This window comes from Podarcis melisellensis, assembly GCF_964234715.1.
Source record: "Podarcis melisellensis genome assembly, chromosome: 7".
Taxonomy (NCBI): Eukaryota; Metazoa; Chordata; class Lepidosauria; order Squamata; family Lacertidae; genus Podarcis; species Podarcis melisellensis.
Window position 1 is genome coordinate 87,297,870 of NC_138539.1, and position 13,062 is coordinate 87,310,931.

At 44.8% G+C, this 13,062-nt stretch overlaps 2 protein-coding genes across 3 annotated transcripts in view; one reads left to right on the top strand and one right to left on the bottom strand.

The window, feature by feature from the left end:
- The window catches only part of DND1 (DND microRNA-mediated repression inhibitor 1), a 92,654-nt gene that overhangs the window by 39,196 nt on the left and 40,396 nt on the right, over positions 1–13,062 (top strand). The gene's annotated exons all lie outside the window — the stretch shown is intronic.
- TMCO6 (transmembrane and coiled-coil domains 6) lies at positions 79–9,988 on the bottom strand. Of its 2 annotated transcripts, none has more exons than XM_081917845.1 (12): positions 9,296–9,988; positions 9,013–9,137; positions 8,176–8,285; positions 7,096–7,279; positions 6,258–6,362; positions 5,728–5,813; positions 4,092–4,208; positions 3,333–3,444; positions 3,066–3,246; positions 1,998–2,089; positions 470–637; positions 79–375 (listed from the first exon to the last, which is right to left on the bottom strand). In XM_081917845.1, exons 1-12 carry the CDS (start codon positions 9,498–9,500, stop codon positions 193–195), a joined length of 1,668 nt encoding a protein of 555 aa, XP_081773971.1. In that variant the 5' UTR covers positions 9,501–9,988; the 3' UTR covers positions 79–192. The 2 variants fall into 2 exon arrangements, with proteins under 2 accessions (XP_081773971.1, XP_081773970.1); XM_081917844.1 differs by having other exon boundaries at positions 8,176–8,288.

A 13,062-nucleotide genomic window follows, 5' to 3' on the forward strand; every position in this document is an offset into this window, starting at 1 on the left:
GTCCCCTGTAAGTTGATTCTTCTCACTATTGTTAATCTTTGTACAGTTTAGAGAACAGTAAACATCACAGAATAAGGCTTCTCTAGAAGTGCCAGGATATTTACTTTTACCACTCTTCAGAAAAACAAGAAAGTGTTCTGTTCACAGGCTTGTCAGCAACAAACCAGCATGGCTGCTTTGTATGTATCACTATCAACTTTGTAAGGAAGTAGACGGTAGATTTTCAGCTGAAGCACGAAGAGGACAATTCTGGGGGAGAGCGGTCAGCTCTTTGGCAGTCCAAATGAGCACTTTGACCCGTTCTTGCAGCTGTAGTTTATCCTGATGCTGCTCTAGGGCCTGTAGTCCTGACTGACCTACAAAATCAGCGGCAGCCTGGGGCAAAAAAGAAGAAGACCAAAGTTAGTTCTGAGCTTGCTCATGACACTTGAGCCTTCAGAAAATACAGGAACAACAGATAGCCAAATACCTCTGGCCAGTGATGGAAGAGGAGATGCAGTAGTTCAAGATCTTGAGCCACAACTTGGTCATCAGGAAGGGCAAGGATGCTAATGAGGGGGAAGAGTACAGCCTTCTGATGCAGTGCCTGGCAGCAGACAGAGCCCTTAGCAGCTATGTTGCACAGCACTGTCAGAACCTGAAGAAGACACCAAAAGACCAAGGTTAGGATTCTGCCACTCTAATCTTTACAGTAGTATCAAGGAACTTCTGTGGCCTTAAATATCTGGCACTGATTGCTTGCCTGTTTGCTTTTCACTGCCTCCTCTTTGAAGATTCAGGAAGTTGTACCAGCTAGTGACATATCTAGAACTTCCTATATTGTTAAACTGGTGCTCAGTATATGTAGCCTGCTCAGTTCCCTTAGCTGATGCATCTCTCTTAATTTCAATTGGGCTGGAAGCAAGAAGGGCACCCTCAAGCAAAACGAAGGTTTCCACATAGCTAGTGGAACCCTGAGGAATACTAGCAGGGCTTGGGACCCAACTACCTTCCCCAGTACCAACCACCTTGGACCCTACAATCAGCAGGTGAGTCCTTGCTGGTGAGGGCTGCCTAGTTGGCATTGACCTGTGACAGAGCCTTCTTAGTGGCAGTTCCTGGTGAAGTGCATTTGTCTCCCTCACCATTGACATCCAGGAAGAGTTTAAAAACATTACTGTTTAGCCAAGCTTTTGATGGCTGAAAGATACTGCTCCTGGCAACCCTTGAAATCACTAGTTGAGAAAACGCTTAATTGCTTTTAGAATACTTCCCCCCTTTGTGAGGAAAGGCGGTATATAAATTCAATAAACTCCCTAGCCTCTAAAACTCCTTGGAAAATGGTGTATTACAGAACCAAAAGACAAAAACTGACCAAACAGCAAAAAAAGTTGTGCTAAGAAGAATTTAAGTACAGAATGAATCTCATCGCCATTGACAAATCCAGTATTTATAAATTAGTATTTTTATTCTACTAAATACCCTTTTAAATGTGTTTATGGGAGAGGGGAGGGAGGTTATTGCATTTGGTTTGTGGTATTTTTTCCTTGTTTTTATTATGTATTTTTCTCTCCTATTTTTATGTTGTGGACCACTTTGAGATCTAAGGATTAAGGATGGTATACAAATTGAACAAACAATAAAGTAAGAATAATTTAAAAAGACAGATTGCCAGTTTCACATCAGTGGCTGAAATGGCTGTTGAGAGCCATCCCCTTAGGCGTCCATCTGCATGCAATTTGAACACAACACACTTCAAAGAGATGGCTCTCAGCACCCATCAGCTGATGAACACTAAAAGCCAATCAGCTGCACTAGGGGGTTCCCAATGGATACTTCCTAGTATGGCTGATTTTGGTGAGGCTCTCTACCAATACCAATCAGTATTAAGAGGCAGCCCTAATTGCCAAAAGTCACATTTCCCAAAACTGCACAAAGTGAATATCCAGTTTCAAATTCTCTGGTGTTCATAGAGGGGAGGAAATCCATCCTCAACCCTGATCAATACTGTAACCTACCAGCAAGCTCAGCCTCTCGTAGCTCAAGAGTTTCAGTAGAGATGGAAAGAGGTCTGGGTTGAGCAAAGCAGAGCATGATCTGATGCTGTCAGCTGGGGAAAGAAAGAAAAATCTCAATTCCTATTGGTATTCTGTTCAACAGAAAAAAGTGAGCTACCTGGAAGAGTCATCTGCAGAGGAAACTTTCAGCATGTTTACAGTAGGCAGCTAAAACATGCTTTAACTACTGAATCTAGTCTTTCCCAGCCCCAGTGGAGAAAAGCCTAGGATGCATGAGCAAGTCACCCTAGTTTTTTTGCTGCATGGTGCAAGGATACTAGACCTCACAAATCATATTGTCTGCCTGAAAACCTCTCTGTACTGGAAACTGTTAAGAATACCTTATGCTGTATGCCACCTAGACAACAATGTTATTAGGTGACTTTAAATGGGTCTGCAGGCGGGTTTAAATCCTGAAGAATTTAAGCCCCACACTTCAGTTTAGGAGCGGGGGTTAGATCTTTTCAGTCTGGCAGGATTCAATGCAAACCCTGATTCAGGATGGTGTTTGCACTGCAATCACCTGCTAAAATGGACACCCACCTACAACCCCCACCCCGGCTTTAGCAGAGGATTCCATTCACCCCCTTCGTGTATCAGAAGGGGGTAAGCATCAGAATCTCCTGCTCAAGGGGTGTTTTTCACGTTGTTTTAGCAGGCAATTCCATACAAGCCTGCTAAAACGATGGGGGAAAGCCTCTTATTTTTAGCAGCACCTTGCACATGGTATCATTGTGATGTCCTGTGATTGACAAGCAGGCAGCCCCACCTACCAATCCTGACAAGAAACTGGCTTGTTGAGCCAAAAAGGTCCCAGCCCCCGTTATAAATAAAGTAAATTATTAGGCTGTAAAAGAAAATGCTAATCTCATCAATTTATTGTAACTGTTGAGATCTACCTATCCTTAGTACTATCAAGGTCAATATTCTTTGCCCAATTAGAAGACTCCAATAGATAACAAAGGAGAGGCAAGGCAGCAGTACCACTTGGTTTCTCATCTAGTGCTAACTGTGTGTGCCAGGACATACCTGTCAGATTGTTGATGAGCCACAGACACTCCTGGGCAATGAAGAGGTGTTCGGAGACAAAGTACTGTATGAATTCAAACAAGGCCCTTAGAAGTCTCTCTTCCTGTTCTACGAGTTCACCATCGCCCACTTCATCTTCTGCAAGAAGATTGGCAACACACCGCACCACAGGACAAATCAACTGACAAGAGAATTGAAAAAAATACATTCAGAAGGAGAGCTGGGGGCACAGCCTGGCACCTCAAATATATTTCCTATTTACTTTACCAGTTCTACACCCTCAACTGAAGTTGTTGAGATCACAGAAGCCAGTTCTAGCAACAGCTGCACAAGGGATGGCACAGTCCTTTGAGAGATCAGCAGTGAGTTGTTCACCCGGCTACAGAAAGGAAAATAAAGGACAGCTATCCCACTTCAGTAGGACTAGGTAGAGTCCCACCTCTATCCAACCCATTAAAGGGCTTTTCTCCTATTCAGTCTGCTCATTTTTCAAGTGAAATCAGTTTCTGAATACGCAAAGTTGAAAGTGGGGTGAATGGGATGTTAGAAATGGTTGTAAGGTGCAGGCGACAGTAGCCATGAAAAACTGAGTTAGACTTTGTGACCTTGCTATATTATCTCACTCACCACCCTGGCTTTACAGGAAGGGGTTAGCTCAGTGGGTCTTAGGCCATTTTCAGGTGAACCTCACTTGACAGCTTCAGGGGACCAGCAGGATTTAGAACCAAAGGATACTGCCCACTTATCAAGATGACTGGCATGGATAAAAATGATCTGCCATTAAAGAGCCAACATTTTCCATTCTTCATATTTCCTCAGCAAAGGGGTGGGAGGTGGGGAACGTAGTTTGTTTACGGAGCAAATATTTGTGCAAGCTTCCCTAGACTGGAGGTCAGGCCCATGCCCTTTGCATCTTTCTTCCCAATGTGCACTACCAACATGCACAGACAACCCACCTCCATGTCTCACTCAAGAATCCTAACCCCCCACTACTTAGGACCTCCTATGTACCACAGAAACATTTACCTACAAATAATGTAGTGAAGACCCCATGCAAATTCCACTGCAGCTCCTATTCCTTCTTCCAGGTTGGAACAAACCAGGTGAAGCATGTCTTTGGGGAGGGTGGAATTTAGGACCAAGCTGGGGGCAGAAGAAGAAAAATACTCTCTTAAGTTATTAGGGGAACCATGCCAACTATCCCAGAGGCAGAGAGTGATAGTAGCTGGAGGAGAGATAGTGCTTTTGGTAGCTTTACACGTGCCTTTCTGTATAGTTTTAAGGACAAGCTACAGGTCATCTACCATTCCATAGATATATTTGACCAAAAAAACCCTGATTGACTTTTTAAATATATCTGTTCTAGTGAAGGGTTGAGGAAGATACACATGCAACTCCCCCAACAGCTCCACTGTCAGGACATGGGCATCAGACATGGCCTTTTAACAATACATCCACCTCTCCTCAAGCCACATGATTCCCTCCCTCCCTCCCAGCCTCCCCAAAACTTCAGCATTTCAGAAACTAAAGGTGCAGCTTATTATCTACTTGCTTAATTAACATGCAGAACTTGGAATGTTAAAAGGGTATTGTGAACAGGACAAGGTACCAAGATTCACATGATAACACTTGATACTTCATATCAAAATACAGTGTATAATTTGTGGGGTTGATCTTGCAACATTGATATAAATACAAGTGACAGCTTCTATGAATCCAACTGTAAAGTAAGGATATGAAAGACATCATAAAATAATGGAAGAAATTTCACAAGGCATAGGCAAGGCCCACCACCTAAAATGGTTAACACCACACAAACTCCAATGAGAAAGATGTTGGTGTGGCAAAAGAAATCTTCAGGATTTTAAAGCCAGATCATCCCATTAATGTTAAAGACTAAGATTATAGCTGAAGTATGCCCCCATAGAAAGCTTATTTGTGGAGCTGGTTGATTCACTTCTGCTGCCAGCATACAGGAGACCAGGGCTTGAATCCCCACTCAGCCATGAAGCTCACTGGGTGACCTTGAGCCAGTCACCATCAGGGTTGAAATGGGCAGGAGGAGAACCATGTACACCACCTCAAGCTCTTTGGAAGACAAAGGAGATATATAAATGCAATTAATAAAATAAATAAATAAATAGTAAGTTAGTAAACGTGGGTGGCGCTGTGGGTTAAAGCCTCAGCGCCTAGGGCTTGCCGATCGAAAGGTCAGCGGTTTGAATCCCCGTGGCAGGGTGCGCTCCCGTTGCTCGGTCCCAGCGCCTGCCAACCTAGCAGTTCGAAAGCACCCCCGGGTGCAAGTAGATAAATAGGGACCGCTTACTAGCGGGAAGGTAAACGGCGTTTCCGTGTGCAGCTCTGGCTCGCCAGAGCAGCGATGTCACGCTGGCCACGTGACCCGGAAGTGTCTCCGGACAGCGCTGGCCCCTGGCCTCTTAAGTGAGATGGGCGCACAACCCCAAAGTCTGTCAAGACTGGCCCGTACGGGCAGGGGTACCTTTACCTTTACCTTTTTAAATGAGTGACACCAAGATTGGTGCCTCATGTGCACATATACTTTTTCTAAGGGATTGGCGTAACCAAGAAGGAAGCTGGCTATGTCATGCACACACACAGAGATACACGTCAAATTCTGAAATGAAGAGATTACTCCACTTACGGTATGATTTCAGCTGGAGCTTCCTTAGACTGCAAGAGCTGTGACAGAACGTAGCCAACACCTTCCCGCACCACCACATGAGGGGACTGAAATCAGAGTACAACAGTCACCATCCCCTGGTTCAGAGTAAAAGGCTTCAGTGTGTTATGTACCCTGTGGAAACACATACGTGGTTGCAGGGGTGGAGGGTACAGCTGATTAACTGCTGTATTCCTTCAGACATTTCTCAGGAAGTTAAAAATATAAGCAAAAAGCTTAATGATGCTAAGAACAGCAAGCTGCTCTTTGAGAACATCTTATTAATTGCCTTCACGGGTTATTGTATAATCAAATGAAATAAGCCACAATAAATCATTCAGTTCTGGGCAGCAGGGTACAGAGTCCTCGGTCTCTGTGTTGCGTATGCAGTTGAGGGATTCTACTTATTCTAACAGTGGTAAATGGATAGTGCATGACTCAAATGCACCCTTTGACAAGGCTTGTACGCAGCTGGCATTCAGAATGTCTGGCAAAGACTCTTTCCCACTTACCTGGATGCAGGATGCCAATACTGGGATAATGCCCTGAGGTAGAAGTTGTTTCTTCACAGCCGTCATCTCAACCACCAAGTTCCCCAATGTGTACAAACACAGCTCCTGAAATACAGCAGGAAGGAACATGCTCCATATTCACCATTCTATAACTGCAACTTCTTGCACAATGCTACAATACCTGCAAACAGCTCTAGGGACAGGAAACATTTCCACTGGCGCAGAGAAGATTTAGGGATGCAGAGATGTAACAGCTCAAGCAGAGCTTGAGAAATATAGGCAATGGAAACATATACTTCTGAAAATAATATTAATGTGATCAATAACTTTACACCAATTGTCAGAGGTCAGCATCCATGTGAGCCTTTGCTACCACCCCTCAATGGGAGACCTCCTATCCAATGAACCTTACAATGATTCTTCCAACTATGGCCGGACTACAATCACTCCCTCATTCCAGGATGTACTTGCAGCCAAGTTCATGTCACTGCAAAAGGCCCAGGCAGCCGCAACTTTCTCTAGTCTTCACATTTACCTCTCCCACGTTCTTCAGACCTTTAATCCACACTTTTCTGGTATCTAGTGGCCTACACTGGGGCACATTTGCTTCAGATGTGCAAAAGGGCCTGTTTTATCAGATAAAACCCAATTAAGTTGAAGTCAATAGCAATTTACTTTGTTCCACCTTGAGCCACTTTTTAAACTCAAAAAATAAAGAGTATGCTGGAGAGGATAGTTTTCATACTCTGTAACGTGGAGCCTGGTGTAGGCAAAAGGTCACACTTCACTTGCCTTACCAGAAGCTGGAACAGCCAAGTACCGCCAGCCTGGATCTTACCATTAGGGCTACACTGTGTCCAGAGAGGTACGTCAAGAGGTAGGAGGTTGCCGGCAAACACGCCTCAACCACATCAGGGTCACTGGAATGGGAGAGTTCATGTAAACAGCGAGCTGCATCCATCTGCAGATCTGCCAGATTGCCAGTGAAGAGACCAATCAGCGCACGCATACCGCCCTCCAACCTACAAAATTAAAACAAGCATCTTTATGCAGTCCTCTGCCAGAATCACATACTCTTTTTACTTATCTCTTCTACTGAAGGAAAGTAAGTGTGAAGTTGGAGCTATCCCAATAGCCTAGTAGTTGTCACTATTGCTCCTACTATCATTGTTATCATCATATTTATCTTTTACACTGACACAGCCACTCATCAAAAAATATCCCATGGGATATTACTGTTCATCTGCATGGCCCAGGAAATCAGGCAAATTCCACCTGAATGGCACTTAACAAACCTAAACAACTTGACAACTTATTTCCCACCCAGCCCAAACTGGAATTGAACATTGGAAAGTTTATTTAACCCAGATTGGAACAGAATATAAAGTTTACCCGTTCTTCCCACACCAGACCCCCACAAGTTAGTTCAGGTTATCAAGTCAAAGTTAGAGTCTGTCTTAAAAAAACAGGAGGTTGTGCACACACCGGCCACAGCCAAAGAATAGTGAAAACAAACATCCAAAATCTAAAAGAATGTTTGTCCTTGGGAGGCTTGTATACTCAGCCATCTTCTCAACCCAGAAAACAGCAGGGAGGCCAGAAACTGTAACAGACTAGCATTCAACACCCTGTTGGATGAAGAAGAGGAGAGCATTTCTGTGCACTACAGAGTGCCTCTCTTCTAGATTAGATGAGTGCTCATCTAATCTCTGGAGCTGCCACACTTTCAAGGTCAAGGACCTCTAATAGAAATCCAGCTAACAAGGAAGTTGGACCTCTCTCCACTTAAGTTGGGTTGTTTCTGCACAAGGTCAGATGGTGTGCTGCACCTAAATAGTTCCATTTACTTCAACACAGGCAAGCACCCCACCCCCCACCCCAGAATAGGCGTCAGCAGGTCAAGTGCACATTAACTAACCTGATGAATTTCTGCTGGTTTTCTCTGTGCTGTAATCCTTGTCGAAGGAGACGCAGAGATGTTGCCCTGTCTTCTTTTCCTCTTTGGATGTTTTTCAGCAGCTGTGAAATCTGCTAGTGAGCAAGACTGAATCAGTGACAGAACTTGAAGAGAAAGCAAATCTCAGGTGGAAGCCTCTTGCTGCTGTCCACCTCTGTGGTATGAAGGGCTGAAACAATCCTGGAGTCTCATAGACCAGGGTGCGGTGGGCTATGAAATTTAACTATTTAACATCTCTTTTGAAAGAAAAAGGACATCAACTTGAAATATTACTTGGACGTTGTACTGCTTCGCTCGCATGGCACTTTCATATACTGTGATCATAAGCTAGCTATAAATCAAAAATATCATTTATCTCTAAACAAATCAAAGGGTTGCATGACTAAATGCACTGCATTTATTAATATCTAAGACCGGGCGGCGCTGTGGGTTAAACCACAGAGCCTAGGACTTGCCAATCAGAAGGTCGGCCGTTTGAATCCCCATGACGGGGTGAGCTCCCATTGCTCGGTCCCTACTCCTGCCAACCTAGCAGTTCGAAAGCACGTCAAAGTGCAAGTAGATAAATAGGTACTGCTCCAGCGAGAAGGTAAACGGCATTTCCGTGTGCTGCTTTGGTTCGCCAGAAGTGGCTTAGTCATGCTAGCCACATGACCCAGAAGCTGTACACCGGCTCCCTCGGCCAATAAAGCGAGATGAGCACCGCAATCCCAGAGTCGGTCACGACTGGACATAATGGTCAGGGGTCCCTTTACCTTTAAGACCCAATCAACTTCAAAAAATGGACGATCTTCCTACCTCTTCTTCAGAGAGAGGAGCTGCTGCCCCACTGTCCATTCCAACCTGCCCTTCATCCATCAAGGTGTCTTCACATAAAAGCCGCTTGCTGATCAACTGCTGATGCCTCCGCGCACTCCGTAGAGCTGCAAACAAAGCAGCACATTGTTATCAAACTGCCGCAATACAAGGAGCAAAACAAAGGAGCAAAAAGAGCTTGTTAAATGAGACTGCCACACAGAGCAAAGTAATATGCAACTCTCTCTCGTCCCAATAAAGCTGCAGAAGGAAGTCACACACAAACCTGACTCGCGCTCTCTCCTCCAAGTCCGCAGGTCCTCCACGCTGCAGTTGTGTGGCCCCCAGCGGCTTTTTCTCCAGCTCCTTGGACCAGTGACTCCATGGGAGGCAGCAGCTGCCGCTGCTTCAGCACCCGGGACGGACCCAAGAGAAATCATAGCTCTTGCTCTGAGCCTGGGCTGCCCCCTTAAGGCAGCAGGTAGCAACATATAGAGCACCCCTCCTAAAAATGGGGGCAGAGCTGTCCCTTTAAAAGGACCAGTAGCTGGTCACTGCTGTCGGCTCCCTACTCGTGTCCAAAGAGCCACATATTTGCGTGCAATTATTATTATATATTTATTTGCACCTCGCCTTTTTCCCTGACATGGACTCAATGATATGGCTCCCCCCGCGCGGGCCACGGCTCAAGGGCCCTCTCCCTCTTCCCAGCAAGTGGCTGCCGCCCAGAGGAGCCGGGCCTGCCTCTCAGGGGCCAACACCAGCGAGGCCGGGAGGGGGAGGTCTCTGAATGGCAAGAGAGATGGACAAGCAGAGCCGCCGCAATAGGAGTGCGGGCCGGGCGGAGGCCTTGGTCCAGGCACAGACCAACTCCGCGCGGTTGCCAGGACAACAAAGCCAGAGCTATCAAAAGGGGTCGCGGCCGGAGGAAAAGAAGTAAAGAGAAGGAAGGGCAGCCATCTTGGCGGATGTTTCAACTATCGGCTCAGTGCGCCTGCGCACTCCGTCCGGGAAAGGAAAACTCAATGAAGGGAACCATAGACCCAAAAAGAGTAGAGTCGTCGAGCGCTCTGGATGAATGAGTTCCCTTGTCACATTGCGATGTTATTTTCAACCGTCTCCCCGGGGCAGAAGTGAGGGGTGCTCTTAGGAATTCGAGGTTTTTCTTTAGCATCATTTGGAAGCGAGATAGGAGCAAAGAGATGAGGTCATTCGGGTCTTATAATTTATACTGCCGATTCCAATGCACACACAGTCCCTCTTAGCCCCTTACTGAGGACAGGAAGGGAGAGTTTGGAGGAAAGCTTGGACTTACAACAGCCCTGCAGCGCAGGCCAGTGTTTAATATTGGGACTGGCGGGGGGGGGGGTCTAACTAAGGCTGAGAGGGCAGTTTGCCACAACCCTGCAATACAGTGGTACCTTAGGTTACATACGCATCAGGTTACAGACTCCGCTAACTCAGAAATAGTACCTCGGGTTAAGAACTTTGCTTCAGGATGAGAACAGAAATCGTGCTCCGGCGGCGCAGCGGAGGCAGGAGGTTCCATTAGCTAAAGTGGTGTTTCAGGTTAAGAACAGTTTCAGGTTAAGAACGGACCTCCGGAACGAATTAAGTACTTAACCTGAGGTACCACTGTACACGTCACTGCCCTCCCCCGCGATCTAGTAAAACAATAGAAATACTTTACTAACTGACCAACCATGTCGGTTCTGCACCCCCCCAAAAAAATCCTGACTACATCCATGAAGCAACGTAAGTTTCTTTTCCTTTTCCTTTTTGTGAACTTCAGTAGCCCTGTGGCAAGAAAGGATATATTGTGAGGGTAGCTTATGATAGCCCTGCAATGAAGCCTACTGTTAATGCTACAAGTTAAATATTTTTAGAGTGGGAGAGGTGGTTTGAGGTACAGACAAAACTCCCCCAAAGAAAGCACCCCACAGGTTGCAGCAAAGGCGTCAAACTACTCATATTAATGCTTTGGTGGGGGGACGTTGAAATAAAAAGGTACAGAAATAATGCTCTTTGATGGGACCTCTAAATAAATAATGCTGGATGTCATACCAGCCATGGGAAAGAACTTTAATATATGAAAGAAATATTGATATGTTAAGTTAAGGAATAGAGAATTATATTAGCATAGAAGAGGGGAATTTCGATGATGAAATGGCTAGAATAGCTTAGGTTAACTGAAGCATAACGTTATGACTGCTGATAGTAAGTAGAATTAGAAGGCTGAGGGCTCATCCCCACAGAGCAGCTGGTGGATCTGCACCAGCCTAAACAAGGCATTTTGAGAAAAATCATATACAAAGTCCAGTGTTTGCCATTAGGATATACACATAGACAGTATACGTTTGAAAAGGGACCCCCCCCCCCTTATCTAACCACAGCAACTGCTGGTTTAGTGTGATTCCTACCAGCTGATTGGCCTGATCAACCAGTTCATAGGTTTAGAATAATGTGTGTGTATCAAAGTATTGCTTATAAGAGTTGTATTTATCATAAGATGAATAAAGCATCACAAAGGCATTTTGCGTCTGTCTTCTCTTGCATCTGTAACAAAAAATACCAGTGGTCACTGGCTGTATAAAATCCCTTTTTAGGACAATCAGGTACATCAACCATGACATGATGAAAGCTGGCAAAATCAGTATATATTTGGTGATCAAGAACCTGATTGGCTAACAGTAAAGGTAAAGGGACCCCTGACCATTAGATCCAGTAGTGACCGACTCTGGGGTTGCGACGCTCATCTTGCTTTACTGGCCGAGGGAGCCGGCGTACAGCTTCCGGGTCATGTGGCCAGCATGACTAAGCCACTTCTGGCGAACCAGAGCAGCGCACGGAAACGCCGTTTACCTTCCCGCCAGAGCGGTACCTATTTATCTACTTGCACTTTGACGTGCTTTCGAACTGCTAGGTTGGCAGGAGCAGGGACCGAGCAATGGGAGCTCACCCCATCGCAGGGATTCGAACTGCCGACCTTCTGATGGGCAAGTCCTAGGCTCTGTGGTTTAAGCCACAGCACCACCTGCGTCCCCATGATTGGCTAAAAACTTCAGGCCAAATCCAGCAGCCAACTGCATGCAGAAGCCTTGTGCTCCACTGCAGGGCCAAGAGCTCCGGCCAAAAGTTTCTTTAAAAAAAAATTATTAAAGATTTTCTTAATACAATAGAAAAAGCAAACAAAATAACATATAGTTTTACAATAACCATATTTTCTTCACTTCTTTGGACTTCCTTGCATCTCTCGTTCCTGCGTTCCAAGTTTTTCGAGCTTTACCCAGCAATTTATCACCTTGTTTCAATTCTTATATTATAATTTTCCAATATTGTGTCTCTAGTTTTAGATAATTTTACCCAAACCTTAAAAGTTTAATTTTAGCATAATATTTATCCAAAATTTATCTTTTCTTATATTTTCATTTATCTTCATATTCCTTTTAACTAGCTTGTTGGTGCCATATTGTTAATAATCTTACATCTTTCTTAACACTCATACAATTTACAATATTTTTGTAAATAGTCCTTAAATTTTTTCCAGTCCTCCTCCACAGCCTCTTCTCCCAGGTCTCGGATTCTGCCAGTCATTTCTGCTAGCTCCATATAGTCTATCAGTTGCATCTGCCATTCTTCCAGTGTGGGCAAATCTTGGGTTTTCCAGTGTTTGGGGACAAGTATCCTTGCTGCTGTTGTTGCGTACATAAAGAATGTTCGGTCCTTCTTTAACACCCTTTGGCTGACGATGCCCAAAAGAGAGGCCTCTGGTTTCTTAGGGAAGGTATACTTAAATACCTTTTTCAACTCGTTATATATCATTTCCCAGAAAGCCTTAACTCTAGGGCAGGTCCACCAGTTCCTTCAGTTTCTTTACATTTCCAACATTTATTATCAGACAAATGGTATATTTTTGCAAGCTTGACTGGAGTCATGTACCACCTATATATCATTTTCATAATGTTTTCTTTCAAGGCATTACATGCCGTGAATTTCAAACCGGTGGTCCATAACCTTTCCCAGTCAGCAAACATAATATTGTACCCAATGTCC

Excerpts from the sequence above, each read along its gene's own strand:
- TMCO6 (XM_081917844.1), bottom strand. The coding sequence starts at position 9,500 with ATGTTGCTACCTGCTGCCTTAAGGGGGCAGCCCAGGCTCAGAGCAAGA. Across the intron at positions 7,280-8,175 it reads AACCAGCAGAAATTCATCAG|GTTGGAGGGCGGTATGCGTG; the intron begins GTTAGTTAATGT and ends TTAATTTTGTAG. Across the intron at positions 3,445-4,091 it reads CTTCACTACATTATTTGTAG|CCGGGTGAACAACTCACTGC; the intron begins GTAAATGTTTCT and ends TCCTTTCTGTAG.